At 46.3% G+C, this 17,223-nt stretch overlaps 1 protein-coding gene across 6 annotated transcripts in view; it reads right to left on the reverse strand.

Annotated features, from left to right (window-relative positions):
* Positions 1-3,083: 3,083 nt before the first annotated feature.
* MGMT (O-6-methylguanine-DNA methyltransferase) overlaps positions 3,084-17,223 on the reverse strand; it is a 263,434-nt gene continuing 249,294 nt past the window's right edge. For 3 of the 6 annotated variants that reach the window (XM_074338805.2, XM_088791753.1, XM_074338803.2), the window contains exon 7: positions 3,084-3,446. In XM_074338805.2, coding sequence (XP_074194906.2) covers positions 3,207-3,446 — 240 coding nt within the window. In that variant the 3' untranslated portion in view covers positions 3,084-3,206. The remainder of the gene's footprint in view (positions 3,447-17,223) is intronic. The other 3 variants (XM_074338804.2, XM_088791754.1, XM_088791752.1) reach the window with 3 other exon arrangements.

Below are 17,223 nucleotides of genomic sequence, written 5' to 3' on the forward strand. Positions count from 1 at the left end.
ATAGTGCCACTCAGCTAAGCTCACCAGATACAAAGCAGTGACTTTGAAAATGAAATAAAAATATTTTTTTTGAGAAACACATTAAGTATTGTACTTAAAGTGAGACCTTATTAAAATATTTTGTTTTGCATTATTTCTTTTTTAAGTGTGGAATTAAAAACTAACATTTTATTATGGAGAACTTTAGAACATACATGAGGCAAGCAGAAAAGCACAAGGAGTGAGCCCTGTACACCTATAATCCAGCTTCCACATCCATCGACATTCTGCCCTCCTTGCTTCATCTATGCCCCCACCCTCCCCAATCACCTCCTTTTCCCAGGTAAAATTTACAGACTTTCAAATACACAAAGCTTAACTATACATGTTTGACAAATAATAGATACATTCACTTAACCTACATTGCTAACAAGATAGATGTTTTTCATCACCCTAGAAAGTTCCCTCGTGCTACTTTCCTAGATAACCCACCCACTCCACTCCAGACAAGCCTTTGGGATTTTTTTCACCATGAATCAATTTTGTGTCTTCCTGAACAGCATGTAATTGAATTATAGAGTTTGTGTTCGTTCGTTTGTCTCTGCTTGGCTTCTTTCACTCAGCATAATGTCTCCGAGAGTTACCAATATTGTTGCCTGTAACGATGGTTCATTTCTTTTTATTGCTGAGTAGTATTTCGTTATGTGAATAGACCACCAACTGCCTATCCATTCTTCTTTAGGTACCTTTAGGTTGTTTCCAATTTGGGGTTACTATGAATACAGTTGCTAAAGTTTTCCAACTTTGTTCTTTTCCAAGGTTGTTTTGACTCCCCTAGGCTCTTTGCAGTTCCACACACAGTTTTAAAAAATTTGTCAATTTCTATACAATCTTGTTGGGATTATGACTGAAATTGTTTTGGAACTGTAGGTCAATTTTTGGAGAACTGACAGCTTAACGATATTAATTTTCCAATCCATGAACATAGTATATCCCTCCATTCATTTGGGTCTTCTTCAATATCTCTAAGAAATATTTTGTAGTTCTCAGTATGGAGGTCTTATACATCATTCATTAAACCTACTTCTAAGCATTTTGTTTTTTGATACAACTGTAGTATTGCTTTTGAATTTCCCACTTGTTTCCATCTGTTTGCTGACAGTACATAGAAATACCATTGATTTTTGCATACTGGCTTTACAACATCTGTGACCTTGCTAAATTCACCTTATTAGCTCTATAGCTTTTTTTATTGATTCATTAGGACTTTCTATGAACACAGTCGAGCCATGAATAAAGAGGGACAGTTTAACCCCCATTTTCCCCCATCTTTATGAATTGTTTTACTTGCTTCACTGCAAAGCCAGCATATCAGGTAAATATTGAAGAGAAGTGGTGAGAGCAGACATGTTGCCTTGTTTCCCATCTTAGGGGAAAAGCGTTTCAACGTTTCACCTTTTAAGTATTTCGTTAGCTGTAGGCTTTTCATAGATGCCTTTCATCAACTTGAGAAACTTCTTTTTCATTCCTAGTTTGCTGAGAGTTGTTTTAATGAATGAGTGTTGTGAGGCTTTTTCAGCACGTATTGAGATGGTTTCCTTTATTTTCTCCTTTATGATGTTGATGTGGCAAACTATATTGTTTCGTTTCTGAATGCCAAACCCACCTTGTTTTCCTGGAATAAACCCATTTGATCACGGCTTGAATGTTCTTCACTAGTGTTTTGTGAAAGATTTTCTTTTTGCATTTATGTTCATAAAAGATACTGGTTTATAATATTTTTTATGGTAATGTCTTTGTCAGGTTTTGGTATAAAGGTTATTAATGTTTTAAATCTGCTTTATTTAAATTTTCACTACATACGACTTAAATGTAAATATAGCCAGAAAGGAGAAAGGAAAATAATGTGTTGGTAGTATTATAATGGCAGTATTATTGTTCTTATTTTTGCATTGGGAAAACGGCTCCAGTCTAAAGGGGGGAGGAGAAGGATAAAGCTAAGTGAGACAAGGTGGCGAGGATGAGCAGCTCAGAGCTGACCGAGTGCTGACAACGGTTTTGGGACTCCTCACTCCCCCAGTCATGAGGTCTGAGTGCTAACTTGATTGTCTCCTCAAAAGTTTTCCTCTTATTAGATTTTTAGGTGCAACCAGTTTTCCAGTTTCAATGGAAATCACTGGGAAAACTGATCTGTTTTCTCTAGAGTTAAATCTAATTAAATCTAGAAAATGTTGAAACTAAGGCATAACAAATAATGTGTGCAATAAATGGCATTTTAAAGGTGATTGAAGGAAATAGTTACCACATTTAGCACCATTGGTCTTATCAGAAGATATGTATTAAGGGCCCACTATGTGTGTGACACGGCTGGGGAGTATCAGGCAGTGACCCAGAGAGACACAGCCTTGCTTCAAAGGACCTGGAGTCCAACAGGAGGGCCACGTACACTCAGGGACCACAGAGAGGTGGCCCTTACTTAGAATAGGACAGGAGGGAGGGAGTGTCAGGGACAGTGATGATGGAGTGGATGGAAAGCAGGACGAGCAGTGTCAGGGAGATGGGCAGGGGGGTGGGGAAGGCAGAGGAAACGGGGAGGGCAGAAGTGCAGTGATGGACGGGTGGCTGGGCCATCCAGGAGTTTGGCGAACTGGAGGAGGTCTGCCGGATATCTCTCATTGTCCGCACGGAGCCCCACTCTCTTCCTGTTCCTAAGAGAGTTGGTCTTCGCCTGCCCTTCTGACACCCCTTCTGCGGGCTCTCCAAGCAGAGGCTGCAGAAGCAGGCGCCACAGTAACCCACTGGCAGTTGCTAGGGTAACCGCACTCCAGTATAAATAGTAGAGCAAATTAATCAGGGCCTGAAACTTGGGTAACTTCCTCAAGCACCAGCTTAGCTCCTTTCTGTGGTGACAGTGTAGGTGGGTTCCATGCTCTACTCCAATTTCTAAGTAAGGAAGAAAAACTTACAAGGCCAGTTTTTTCAAATCCTCTGAGTCTCCCAGTTGAATCAGGATGACCCAGTCCACATGGGCACGTCCAACCCTTGGATGGATGGCAGGGGTCATTCATTCCAGAGGTCAAAGGCATCTTTGGAGAAAGGCAGGTTTCACCATTGCCCCCAAGCACTCTATTTTCAGAACTGGGTCCCCTCTATAGAGTCGTGAAATAGTTGATTACAAGTGCCCTCAACCCCATCCCCGGCTGTATCTTCATAGCATTACTGTGACTTCAAATGTTCTTCCTGACTTTCCTCCTCTTCACGATCTTCTCCACTAGAATGTACGCCCCAGGGGCAGGGGCTTCACCTGTCCCGCTCACACTTACGTGCTGAGATCCCTGTACAGTGCCTGGCCCACGGCGAACGTTCAGATCCTTGTGGGAAGAATAAATTGATCCACTGATGAACAAGACAGTAGGTGTTGGACTCTGTGGATGGAGGATCCCACTGAAAGTATCCAGTTCCATTCCCTTGAGGAAAAGAGAGAAACTTTAGTCAAAATGATTGAACACCCTCCCTCCACTGTTGCTAGAATCACTGGGTCTTGGCGAATTTTAAACCCAAGCCTCAGTTTCCCTGATATAAATTGGATGCAACTGTCCTTGCCTTGCAGCGCTGGGGGATTAAGTGAGAAAACATGTCACAGTGCTGGTAAGGCTCTGTGCAGACTTGAGGTGTGGTCACGATTTTCATAGACAGAAGGATCTGTCTACAAAGACCATGTGGCTGGTCCAGGGCCCCGTGGTCTGTGGGGAGGGTCACCTTTTGGGGTTCAGGTGTGATCTTTGATTTTTTTGGTATTGAAAACTATTGCAAAGGGGTTGGAGTCTTTTTTTGTTTTTTTTTAAAGACTTCTCTACAATGGCGGCATCGATATGAGTTATTTAGGAGAGACAAGGAACATTTCTTTTCATTCGGAATGTCAGTAGGTTTGTACTAATAACTTTCTCATGAAAGGAAGTGCATGAAGTCTTTTGGGGACACAACTCGAAAAGTTGACAGAAATTTGGAAATTTTCTTCTATTTTAATGCTGCAATTTAATTCACCATGAATTTCTTTTCAAGTGCGGAATTTCTACATGACTCTGTAATAAGAGAAGTTGTACGGGCGCATCAAACATAGACGACGCTGATGGAGGAGAGGTGCTCAGTGTAAATATTTAGTGCAGCGGGTTGGCGGCTTTTAAATTTGCATCTTGATCTAAATGTATCTGCTGATTTCCCATCTGCTAATATTTTCCCATCTGCTAAATACCTGCTATCAGGGGAAGAGGACGCCTTTGTCATTCCCCGCTTAACCTCCACGTCCTTCACCTGAACTTGGAACTAGCACATCTTCCTAAGAGCACACACACACACACACACACACACACACACACACACACGCCCCTCAGGGCTTTGCCTCTGCAAGGCCACCCCTGGGTGTGCCAGAACTCGGAGCCCAGGAGGTAGCATCTGTCCTGGACACGAGGCTAGCCCTAGAGAGGAGGTCTGTCTGTCTGTCAAGCATCCACTGCAAATAATGCAGCCCACAAAGCAAGGACGCCACACCACTGACACAGATGACGGGCACTGGGATTGAGGCTGTGGTGGCAAGAAGCTGGCAGGAAAGCCAGCACAGCCCCGACTGGGCATTTGCCATCGTCCAGCTCAGATCCGCCCTCCCAGAGATGGAATGCTCTGGATTTGGCTTTTGTGTCCAGGAAAGGACTGGCGCCTCAGCACAAGTCACGCTGTCCCCTGGACCATCTTCAGTATCGGATGGCAGATGTGTGGAGCCCAGCGGTGGTCCTGCTGTCACACACTCACCCCCAACTGAACGATGCAGGTGCTCGATGAACTCCCATAGTCGCTGTCTGTCACTTACACCACGGTGAGTACGCCCTTTCCATTTTTAAGCCCTTGGAAGCCCAAGGGTGCCCACTGCTCACTCCTGGGGCCCTGAGAATGGACCGAGAAGGAGTTTGCAGTGCAGCCGGCTGCCCTCGAGGGCAGGCAGCACTCCAGAGGTCAGGCCACCTCACTGACAGACACCGGGGACAGAGGAGGAAATGGCCCCAGAGAAGAAGAGCTACATTTTATGCTTCAAATCAAGTTCATCCCATGAGGTGCCAAGCACAGAGACACTTGATTGATGGCAGCAAATAGCGCCTCTCAGATTTGCTGGGAGCTTGCCTTCATAGAAAGCCAGAGATGAATAAAATATATGAGAGCACATCAAATATAGTGCAAGGACAACATATACAAACAGTACATTAAGCGTTATGGAAGGCAATAAAGAGCTGGGGACACAGATCCGAGTGAGCAGCTGGGCTCCAAAGCCGGGGCCACGTGCAGACGGGAAACCGAATGCGGGCACTTCCTCGTGGCCCTTCCCTTCTGGGAACAGTTCATTCGTGGGAAACCGGAGCAGATTAACTTCTACCCCCTCTCCTGTGCTAAACTCCAAGCTCCTGGTACACACTTGGCCACCACCACCCCTGCTCGCCGGGCCCTGGACGCCCCGCCACACAGAGTGCCATGTCAACAGAAACACTACAGTGACATTTCTCTCTCTCGATTACATGTAGGCTTCTCACTGCCCGTATACAATCCATATTGTGCTCGGCGAGGCCCACTATACCGGGGTCAGTGGGAACTCATTGTTCTTTTTGCTTCAGAACAAGAATACTGACATCTGTAAGACCTGCTGTAAATAATCCAAGTGGTACAGGGACAGAGCGATGGGCAGGGGGGTACGGAAGGGGAGAGGGACAGAGGGAGAGCAGTGGGGAAAGGGGACAGAAAGATGCTGCGGTTTAGTGCTTGTCAGACCACTCAGAGTCCTGGGTTTGCCTGGGAAGCTTTCACTGAATGCTTTGCATTGTTTAAGGAGAAAACAAACATTTGGCAAATATCACAAGACAACACCCAGCAGCAGTGCCGCCTGCAGACAGCCTTTGCTGCGGGCCCAGAGTTTATCCAGAACGGAGCGCGGCAGACAGAGATGGGCCCGAGCCCGGGGCACGGAGCAGGGCTGCGGATTCTCCTGGGGCAGCCGGAGTAGATGGTCCTGACTAAGCGCAATGCAGTCAGTTCCTGGGCAGCTCAAATCAATACGTGAAAGTGGGGTGGGGGGGTCCAGCTGCACAGAGATTCTGGAAACAGACGGGCCTGCTGAGTGCCGGCTTCACCCGCAGAAATGCTTGCCTTTTAAGTCGGCGTGTGAGAAAATCAAAGGCGATTTGACAACCGGTCAGGGAGCAGCTCTTCTCCGAAGGAGAGATTTTTCATGGAAAAGAAAATTTGGTGACAGGCAGGGGACTGTGCTGGGATGACAAAAGGACTACAAATGAGGGAGAAATTCTGATGGCGATTCCATCCAAGCAGAGGCCAGCCTCTGGGAGTCCCAGTTGTCTTTCCTTCTCTACCTGTGTTAGAGGCACAGGCTGAGTGTGTGTCTGTGTGTGTGTAAGAGGGAGGCCATGTGTGTGCGCGTGTGTGTAAGAGAAACCGAGTGTGTGTCTGTGTGTGTGTACGTGTGTGTGTGTGTGTGTCCCACGCATTTCCCCAGCCTGCGCTGTGGAGTGTGTCGGAGGGAGAACAAGAGGCATCTGCTTAAGGACGGGGCTTCTCTGTGACGGGAGCCGGCTGCGTCTCCAGGGGTGCGGTGACCACAGCGCTTCGCAGAGCCGTGGGCAGATCTGACTGTGCCACCAGCCTCGCCAAGAACGCATTCCTACCAAGGACTTCCTGCCCTTAAAGACAAAAGCTCTTCAGGCTGTAGCTTTTCCCTTTGCTCATGTCCAGAGAAGTGAGCATGTGATTTCAATTTGAAATTAAAAGTCATGTCTGAATAACACAACTGCCTTCTCATTTCCTAATACCCTGGTTTTTACTACTTTGCATTCAACTGTGAAAAGTCTTTTAAAACTCGGAACAGCAGTAAAACTTGAATGAATTTTTGACCCATTATTGCATAGCGGGTGCGCCTTCCAAGTTGGAGAGACTGCCAAGCTCTCCCCACCTAATATTTCCACTTTAATTGTGCCACTTGAGAAATTTACGTGCCTCAAAATATGGCATGAATCTTACGCTTATTGCAGTATCATTAGCAGCAACATTTAAGCAACATCTGTGTGCTATAGAACTAATTGAAGTAGCAGAAGTGGCAGCTGTAAATCCACAGGAAGATGGCAGTTTGTACCCAGCACTGCTGAGTTAGCTACTAACTGTCAGCCTGTTCCTGCAATCTGGTCTCGAGCACCACGGTACAGGCACACAATGTCCAAAAAAATACAGCGAGGAGGCTAATGATCCTATTAACCACTTTGCTGCACCAATTTGGCTGTTTTTCCAGTTTCCTTGTTGAATTTCATTATAAATTTCTCCATTCCTGTAAAAAGTCCAATATGAGACGTGTCTGAATTTAAACTACTTACCTGAGCTGAGAAACGCTTGTCTGCCCAGGCCAAACCGAGGATTGATTTTTTTCGTTATTTAATAATCCTGCTCCCCCCTCCACACTCCTTTCAATTGCTTAAAAATTTTTATCACACACGTCTCTGTAAAAAATAACTTTAAAACCCCTAGTAAATTTGATATTTAAAGCACTGGCATTTTCTTCCCGTGGACATAACATTTTCAATAATCAATACAAGATGGCAAACACCATTTATTACTGGTGGGGGTGGAGACAGGGGTCGCGGTGCACACAGACGGCCGAGGCGGCGGCCGAGGTCCGAGGAGGGAGGCTCAGGCCTTCTGAGCGGCTGGCGGACGTCTGCACTGACTCACGAGTCTATACCTCATGGCTGATGAGCGGGAGGCTGGCCACACACTGGTTTATACCCCGAGGCACTGACTGTTATCCTTCCTTCGGTATGAAAAGAAATGATACTGATTCTTCCACACAGAGAGAAGGCTCAGGGGCAGTGAGGAGTCACTGAGCTGCCTCTGCGGGAGAAATGTGGGTGCTGGAGCCACTGCATTTATTCGGAATATCTCCTCCATTGAGCACAACCGGAACACATAGTTCTGACGTCTCCTGCAAAACCCAGCCCCATCTTGGTTTTAACTCTGGCTTCGCTTGTTTTTGTCTTGGCAGTGAGTGGGTGTTTGTCCCTCAGTGCCTGGCCCTTAGACAATGATGTAACTGGTATCTTTCGAAGCACTCAAGAGTGTTGGAAATACACAAAAGAAGACCTCCTTCAATCTATGATGACTGGTGTCTTTGCCAACAACCCGACTTCATTAGAAAATTGGCACGTCCACCCAGCTGCCATGTGACATGCCGTTAACTGTGGACATTTGTTGTCTTAATGCTCAAGTACTCAGGGACTCCACTGATAAGGGAGAAACTGTTTGGAATCTGCTGAACCCACGCTTGGGGTGGCGCACAGCCTCACGGTATTGAAAATCAATAGCCACGTGACTGCTGAAATGTCGGAGGTCTTCGGAATTAACTTCCTGCTACTAAATTACTATCCCTCGTTTCTTGGTTTATTTTCTAACAATAATACATTTTAAGGGGACCTGGTTAAAAACCACTTATGAAACACAAAGTAGAAAAACAGAATCGCTGGCTAACAGCTGCCAGTTTCTCCCACCGGCTCAGGGAACATCAGGACGGAAAGAATGCTGAAAAGCTCTGTCCGTCTCCAATGCGAGGTATTCTTTTCTTAAATCTATTTCTTTTCAAGTGGTAGTGTTTTAATTTTTACACAACAAGAGGAAAGCTGGTTTGGAGATGATTCCTCCCTGCCTTATCCAAATAACACAGCTGAATACTAACGCGGGCGGGTGCCATCCCTGCCCCAGGATGTGGTTGGGATGTCACAGCACAATGGCAGAGGAACACACTCCTGGTACTTGATTTTAATGGAGAAATGAGCCCCATGCCGACCCACACAGAATCGTTGCCTTGTTGTAACTTCTGAATGAAATGCTTCAGCATGGCGGTCGCACAGCCTAGCCACACTCTTGCCCCTTTTATGCGCAGAAAAATTGAGGCCCCATAGTAGTAGGTACCTGAGTGACAGCTATTGATACTTTCATTTCCTAGTATGCTGAGAAATTTAAATTTATTAATTTGTTAAAGATAACACAATGCCAATATATATTAACCCAAGTTAACCCATATTTCACAACAACATCCGTATTTTAAAAGCAAAAACACAACCAGTGAGGAGCGTGGCATTGTTTTCCATGGACCCGACAGCGCTAGTGACCGTTTCAATAGAGGACAGGCCTCCTGCTTTCAAACCACCGTGATTGTTCTCTGGGTTGAAGCATGTGGGAGAGCTGACCCCCCACATGCAGTTCACAAGGGAGGAGTATGCTAATAGCCTTTTCAGAAAACGGTGGGCATCCTTCTTTGATCCTACACCCAGAGGCCACAGGCGGGAGTTTCTCCACGTTCAGCTGCAGTGAGGAATCTGAACCCCGGCCGGGAACTTCTCTGTTTCACTGGTCTCTGCTGGTCCATCCACACTGTGAAAGGTCCTTTGACCCACTCGTAGTTCTGTAACATCACAGAGGTCATTTGGAAATGCTGATTCACTGAGTGATGTGCAGACCTTCCAAATGGTGACACGTTTCATTACGCTATAGTGAGAAAACAAGCTTCCTGATTTCACCACCAAGCTCGTCAGAAAAGCCTTCAAGTATTCAGAAGCTGTAAAGCTCATAGTTGGCAGACATAAGTTTCAAAAAATTCAAATTTTTGTTAAAAAATATACATGTTTATCATTGGTAACTAATATCATCAGTTGTTCTCCTGGAGGGGACAGTTCACTTCACTCACTTCTGAGAAAACGTCTAGCAAACACAAGTCTGAACCACCACCGTTGGCCGTTGATCCTTCAATGTTCAGACTGTCCAAGAGGGCGACCCTCTGGAGTGGCCGCAGGCTCCCTGCCACGCTCAGCTTCGCTCCTCCTAACCCATTCGTCCACAGGCTGCTCTGAGATTCTCTCTGGACCGAGGTCTTATTGGTTCACCAGGTAGTGATGTGTCATAACCTTTGCTCTTTACACAGAGTTGAGGCTTGAAGCCTGTAAGGGTTTTGGCTGATGACTCCTTCCAGATACCGTATCTTGCTAGGCTGCAGGTCTGAAGACTCTTGGAGGCCAAACTTTGTTCCTCGAAACCCAAGGCCTGCAGGTAGGAGACCCCAAGGTCAAAGCCCTGAGAGTTAGGGCTGGCTTGTTCTGCACACCGGCTCAGATGTCTGGTTGACAAGAGGGGACACAAGTTCTCTGGAACAGTGACTGGAGGAGTTTAGCATCATTGAGAGATGGGACCCACGTCGGGTGGTAGTTGCAGAACTGCTCACACAAATCGATGGTGCTGATTGCAAAGGGGAGTGTAGGCTCCTCCCAGCCTGTGGGCTGGGCTCCTTCTACCTGCATGTGCCATCTGGGGCCATGAGCTGGTAGAGGCTGGGCGCCTCCCAGAGGAGCGCTCGCAGTGGAGTCTCCCAGCCTGCTGAACAGGCGTAAGAAACCCCCTTAGACAAAACTAATCAGGGTCAGCATGAACCATTTCTAGAGTCACCCACTGTGCCAAGAATCCGACCAGAAACAGGCACATGGCTGTACTGGACAACAGCCTACAGGGACCTCCTTAAAACGTCCAAGTTATGGAATATTTGATATATAAATGCAAACGTGAGTAACACACACTGTGAAATAGTATTACAAGGACACCAGAGAACCCACGGCCCAGACCAAGAGCTGGAACGACATACGGCTGAGTCTACAGCATGTGCTTGAACAGCTAAGGCTGCCATGATACTCTGGCCTCCCACTCGGCCCCAGAGGCATGTACACAGGATAGTATATGTGTGTGTGTGTGTATTTACTTAAAACAAGACCTCCAGGCTTGTTTGTGAGCGTTATAAAATTATTACCACACACTCCTAAGCAATCTTCTGCAACTTGCTTTGTTTATTCACCACCACGTTCCTAAGAGTTGTCGTGGTAGGGCATGTCACGTTCCTTGCGGTGTAATATTCATCACGTGAACACACCACCGTGCATGTGCTGGTTTTCCTCTGGGTGGACGTTCGGGCTGATGACGGCTTCTGCTGGTGCTGCAGTGCTGTGAGCACACTTGGTCTGGCGTCCGTGCACTCATCTCAGGTGCCTGGGGCGGGGGCTGCCTGGGGACAAATGGCTGGGTCAGAAGCTAAGGACCAGCAACTCTACAGGGCAGCACCAAATGCTTATCCAAGATCACTCTGTGCAGACTAAGTGTCCTTTTCAATATTTTATAGACAATTTCCTTTAAATTCCTGAAACATTAACCATAATTAGTTCTAAGTACCCGTGGCCATTTGTGGGCTTTTCTAGACTTGATTCTAGAATGGTGAGGAAATCAAGACCCAGTGGGATCAACACACAGCTTGGGGTCTAGGCCTTGTAGTCTTCATGACTTAAAAGCTGGGTGAGTTGGGGCAAAACACTTCACTTTCCTGTGTGTATGTGAAATGCAATATACAGAGGGTGCCAAAAAATTGTACACACATTTTAAGAAAGGAAAAAACTGTGTTAAAATTGTAATACGCAATATATACCAGTAACAAAAGATGAATACAAGTCATGTTTGACTTCTGCAATTACAAGAGGTGCTCAAAGTGGTTCCCATCAGCGTCCAGAAACTTCTGATTACGGCGAACTACTGCTTGAGCAACATTGACCAAAGTGTCCACTTGGATACATATTTTTGGCACCCCCCCATATATTGTGGGGTGTTATGAGGATCCTAGGTGTCAATTTTGATAAAAAATGAAAATGTTAGCTTTTGTTGGCAAAGTTACATATTCACTAAAATACTTTTGGAAGACACCCATGAGAAAGAGGTTTTCACAGCAGAGACGTGGGTACCACCGTTTGGAAAGCATCGTCCCCGGTGGCTCAATGAGACCTGTCCAAGGCATTTGGGGTCAGCATCCAGACCATACAGCATCGAAGAAGAAGACAGCTAGAGGAGGGCCCTGCCAGGACTGGAGTTGCCCAGAGGTCCCCCAGAATCAATGGCTTTCCAGGGCGCTCCCAGGACACTTGGGAAGCTGGCTTTTCACCTCTGTCGGGCCCTGGTTCTTTTCTGTATTGTTTGGGAACAAATTTTTTTTATATAAATTAAAGACAATTCTTTTTGGAAATGTCTTCCTGGAGTTGGTTTGTCTGAGGCCGATTCCTATAAGATTGGGTCTGAAGACTCAGCCACCAAACACATGATTTGGGCTTCATTTTTCTTGAAGCCGAGATCCACTCCGCTGACAGGGCTGATGGGTTCCTGTCAGACGCCCGCTGCCCCGCCTGTAACTCTGGGTCTCCTGGACTGGCTTATAGTTATTTTTGGCCCAGGATATGGCTCAGCTAACGGGCTGCTGTGTTTTTCCAGTTGTGAGGAGAGCATCCAGGGGAGTTCTTCAGATAATAATCATCTTGATCTTAAATGTAAATATTGTCGCCGTGGTTTAAAGAGAGATTAACGATTTGCTGACAGCCCCACACACCCTTAGGAAGTAAGCACCAAAGAGAACATTCAATCGTCTATCTTATTTCCAATAACACTAGTGGGAAATCCACCCCCATGGGTGGCCGGTGTGCCCCTGGAGCTTGGGGCAAGTGCCATCTGGCCCTGGGGCTGAGGCACCTTTTCTGAGTAACTCGCCAACTGTGAAGGAAGTCCAGCGTATATCCTTTAAGTAGGAGAATGGTAGAAGTGGCTGTGTGCTGTGTGTCGCATCTCCCTCTCTCCTCTGGAGACGCTACAAGTAACATTCGCTCCACTGCAGGAGAGAGAGCTGGGCTCACACAGTCTACTGCAGCCTGCCCGTCACAGCTGGTACCGAAAGCTCTACCAGGCTGGCCACACCTGGGCCACACCTGGGTTCCGCCCTGCCCTCGCCAGGCCCAGCCTGCGGGTGCTAACCCACCTCACTCAGCCACCTCCACACACTCCCATGGTCCCCTGGGGCAGTGAGGCCGTCAGTCCCAGCAGTTCACTCCCCCCTGTCCCCATCACTTCATCCTGCAAAGGAGCACAGGACGTGCTGCCAGCCAGCCCTGGGGCTTCGGGACAGCCCGTCTCACTCATCCCACTGCCTCAGAGGACCAGCCTCCTGGACACGGCGTGTCAATACCAGGAGGGCTGGCCAATTATACGCCACATCTGAATTTCTTATATTTTCAAAGTGTTTTACACTAATTAGGTAGTCCCGTTAGCTCTAAGGATTAGTAGCTTCTCTAACAAGACACAGCGACATTAAGTGACTTACCTAATTATGTAAAACACAGGAAGGAGACGGCAGGCTTCTCTGTGCCAGGCAAGGCCCGCCCTGCCAGGCGACGTGCCCACCCGTCCTGTTCTTGTGGGTCCTGGGGAACAGGAACCCGCAACGCAGGCCTGACCTGGAGAACAGGGGGAGTGCCAGGTGAGGGCCGTCCTCTCCTCAGGGCCTGCTCTGCCAGAACACCCCCATGGGACAGCTCCCTGCATCGCATGGCGCCACATGCACAATGTCCAGTGGCTCCAGGAGCCATTGAGAAGTGGGCACGGAGCCAGGCACCAGGTGGAGGGAAGGGCACAGAGGGCCAGGGCCTGGAGGGGTTCCACTCAGACACGGGCAGCCGTCTGGGGCCCGTAGTGTCCCCTTGTCCCCACAAGGCTGATGGCAGCCATCACTGCTCTTCTGACTGGTCACCATCTGAAATTCACCAAGAGCTGACCCCACATGTGTCCCACACTGTATCAAGGGTGTCCACTCTCCCCCTGGCCCGGCCATCACCACTTCCCTCAAGGCCCTTGGTTTCCTTTCACAGGGGCCAGTGCCACTTGTGCCCTCCCTCTGCTCTAGCTAAGGCATCTGACTGTTCCAGCTACTGAATGTCTTGTGCAGCTTGACGAGGAGCAGCTTGAGGTCCCCACCCTCCTCCAGGAAGCCCCTCTTGATTTTCTAATTCACCCCCACCCCCTCCGTCCATTGTCAGATGCCACCCCCCGAGTATTCATACAGGTGTCACATAGAGACTGCCCTCACTGAGGCATTCTCTGCCCTGTAAGTGGGGAGCGGAAGCCTGTGAAGCAGATGGCAGGGTGAGTGACAGCAGTCACGAGATCACACCATGTCTGCCAGCGTCATCTTCTTACCACATCTGTCAGGGGCCCTTCTCATCAAGTAAATGTGCTTTGTTTTCATCATTCCCAAACTATACGTTTTCACGGCAAAAACGTAGACTATACACATAAGCACAAAAAGGAAACACAATTATTCATGATTTCCTGATGCTAGATCATAACAGTGGTCTTTAAAAAATTATGTAATAGAGACATACATGTATGTACATACATACACATACATGCATGCATCCATATATGGCTTTAAGACAGAATCAGGGATCATATTTTTCTGATTAGATAATAAATTATAACATTTTAATAAAATAAAATATGTTATATATGATAATATACTACTATATTATTTTACATTGCTATATTTATAATTTATATATTGTCATATAATACATAAATATATATTTTATATTTTTATATTATATGACATAATATATAAATTGTATAAATATATTATAATATATAAGTGTTTTATATTATTAAATATATCATAATAAATAAATATACAAACTGTGATCGAAAACTATGGTGGATGTTTAAATAAAAAACTTTATTAAAGAAAAAGACACACTGCCATTAATCCCCCTCAAAATACTCCCCTTCGCTTTGAACACACTTGTCCCATTGTTCTTGCCGCTTCTGAAGCAGTTCTGGAAGTCCTCTTTGGTGAGTGTCTTTACTTCATCCTCCATCATGACAGTGCTCCATGTCACACTCGCTTCTGGTACGGCAATTTCTGTCAAATAAAAACATTACGGTGTGTCCTCAGCCACCTTCCTCACCAGATCTGGCACCGTGTGACTTCTGGCTCTTCCCCAAAGTCAAAATGACCATGAAAGGTAAACATTTTGAATTGACTCAGGACATCGAGGCAGCCATGACAGCGCAACTAAAGACACTCACCAAAGAGGACTTCCAGAGCTGCTTCAGAAAGTGGCGAGGACGATGGGATAAGTGTGTCTGAAGCGAGGAGGAGTATTTTGAGGGGGATTAATGGCAATGTGTCTTTTACTGTAATAAATTTTTAAAATTTAAATATTCATTATATTTTCCTATCATACCTCGTATAAAATAAAACATAATTAGTACAAATCAATTAAGTAATAAATATTATAAAATGAATATAAAGTTGAACAACACTGGAAAGCAATACAACAAAAACACACTCACACGTACACCCCAAAGGAATTCTTCCAACTCTTCCCACCAAGATACCTCCATGTTTATTTTGATGGCTTCTCCTCCACAATTTCATACTTGTACGCACAATTAAAGCATTGTTTTCTAAAAAGCCATTGATCATCTGTGATATTTCATCACTCAGCAGTCATGACTGTCTTTTGACGGATGCTCACATCACCATAGCAGCATTGTTGGACAGTGTACGGATGTGTCCTGATTTCCTCAGTCGACCCTGCTGATGGCACATTTATGTAGGTTCCCGTTTGTCCCAATTATGAGCTACGGATGGCACAATGGATATGTCGGTAACCACAGCCTGGGTAAGCATGAAACTCTCTAGAATCCTTTCCTAAAAGTAGAACTGGTTGGTCAAATGGTGTAGACATGTCACATTTTTTACTGAATTGTCCTCCGAAAATATGCCACTGTTCCTACCAATAGTGTATGTGTATGCTTTTCTCTATACTGTAGGCAAAGAATTACACATTTCTTACATTTTAAACCCAGATTACAATAAAATACTCTCTGTTTTAATTTGTAATTTTATGGTCATTGCTGAGGTAGACTCTGTCTTCACGGATTCCTTCAGAGAATCATGTGGCCTCTGCCACTGTAACTTGCTGTGCTCCTTCTTGCTGCTTCTTTGCATTTTTTCTTCTACGAATTGCTTGTCTATAGTCTTTGCTCATCTGTCTTTGGGTATTTTTTCTTATTGATTTGCAGAAACTTTTTATATATTACAGATATAATCTCAGTGTGTTATATGTTACTGGTGCTCTCTCCCAGGATACCGTGTGTCTTGTTTCTGATAGTTTCGTGTAGTCCAATGAGTCAGTCTTTTCCTTATGGCTTCCGAGTTCTTGTTATGTTCTGAGACACCTCCTCTGATACAATAACAAAACTAATCTAAAAAGGTTTAGATAGCCACTGTTTCAGGAATCATGTTATTTTTTTTTTTTTTTCAAATTGCTCAGCCAGTTGTCCCGATGCCATTTATTAGATTTATCTGCTGTCCCACTTAACGGATACGCCGTGTTATAACATTCTAAAACCCCCAGACCTGTGGCTGTTTCCGGACTCGTCCATTGATCTACTTACCAGACATTTGCATCAGCCCACCTTGCTTTATTTACGAAGGCCTTAAGACATGTTTCAATATCATCAGTATTAAAAACATACCTGGTGCTCCTGAGCAAAGACGCGTCCCTGAGAGCTCTGGAGGTTGTCACAGGCCCTGAGAGCTAGCCTGGCCCGTGCGGACTGTGGGCTTTGGGAGTCTGTTTTTGTTGCTGCTTTGAAAGGTGTGGTCAGACATGCCTCTGTGGTTCACTATCGGAGAGTCTGAACAGAACGTTCTGAGGGTCACCGGCATAGGCCAGCCTCTCAGGGCGACCATGTTGAACTGCAACACCCAGCTGCAGGTCTGTCAAAGATGCCATTGTGACTTTGCCTGCCCACTCTGGAGTTTGCAAAAACCACGCAGCCTCCATCAACCACTGTCAGGCCAGAGAAGCAGACAGTGATTCCTTCACCAACGTTAGCTGGCCGAAGGGTTGCTCCCGAGTTTCACTCTAAATGACAGTCAAGGAGCAAAGGCAAGCGAAAGGAAGGAACACACTGAATGATCACAGATGGTGGACAGGGCACTGTAGTCTACCCTTCCGGCAGGCGAAGCAACTGAGGTCGGGCGAGATCAAATATCACTGCGTCATGCTCAGGGGTCCCACAGCGCACGGGGGATTCAGACCATGCATGTCTGATTCTAAACCCTAGCTTTAAACTTCCACCACCCTTTGAGTGCCCATGTGTGCCAGGCAGTGGCCTAAGGACGTCCCAGGACTAGCTCATTGCAACCTGACAATGGCCTTGTGAGGATGTGCCACTGACACCCCCCATGCAGATAAGGCTGCTGTGTCCCTGTCCTGGGGCCACCACAACAAAGCA

This window comes from Rhinolophus sinicus, chromosome 15 (assembly GCF_057876585.1).
Source record: "Rhinolophus sinicus isolate RSI-liver-muscle chromosome 15, RSI-T2T, whole genome shotgun sequence".
Classification (NCBI taxonomy): Eukaryota; Metazoa; Chordata; class Mammalia; order Chiroptera; family Rhinolophidae; genus Rhinolophus; species Rhinolophus sinicus.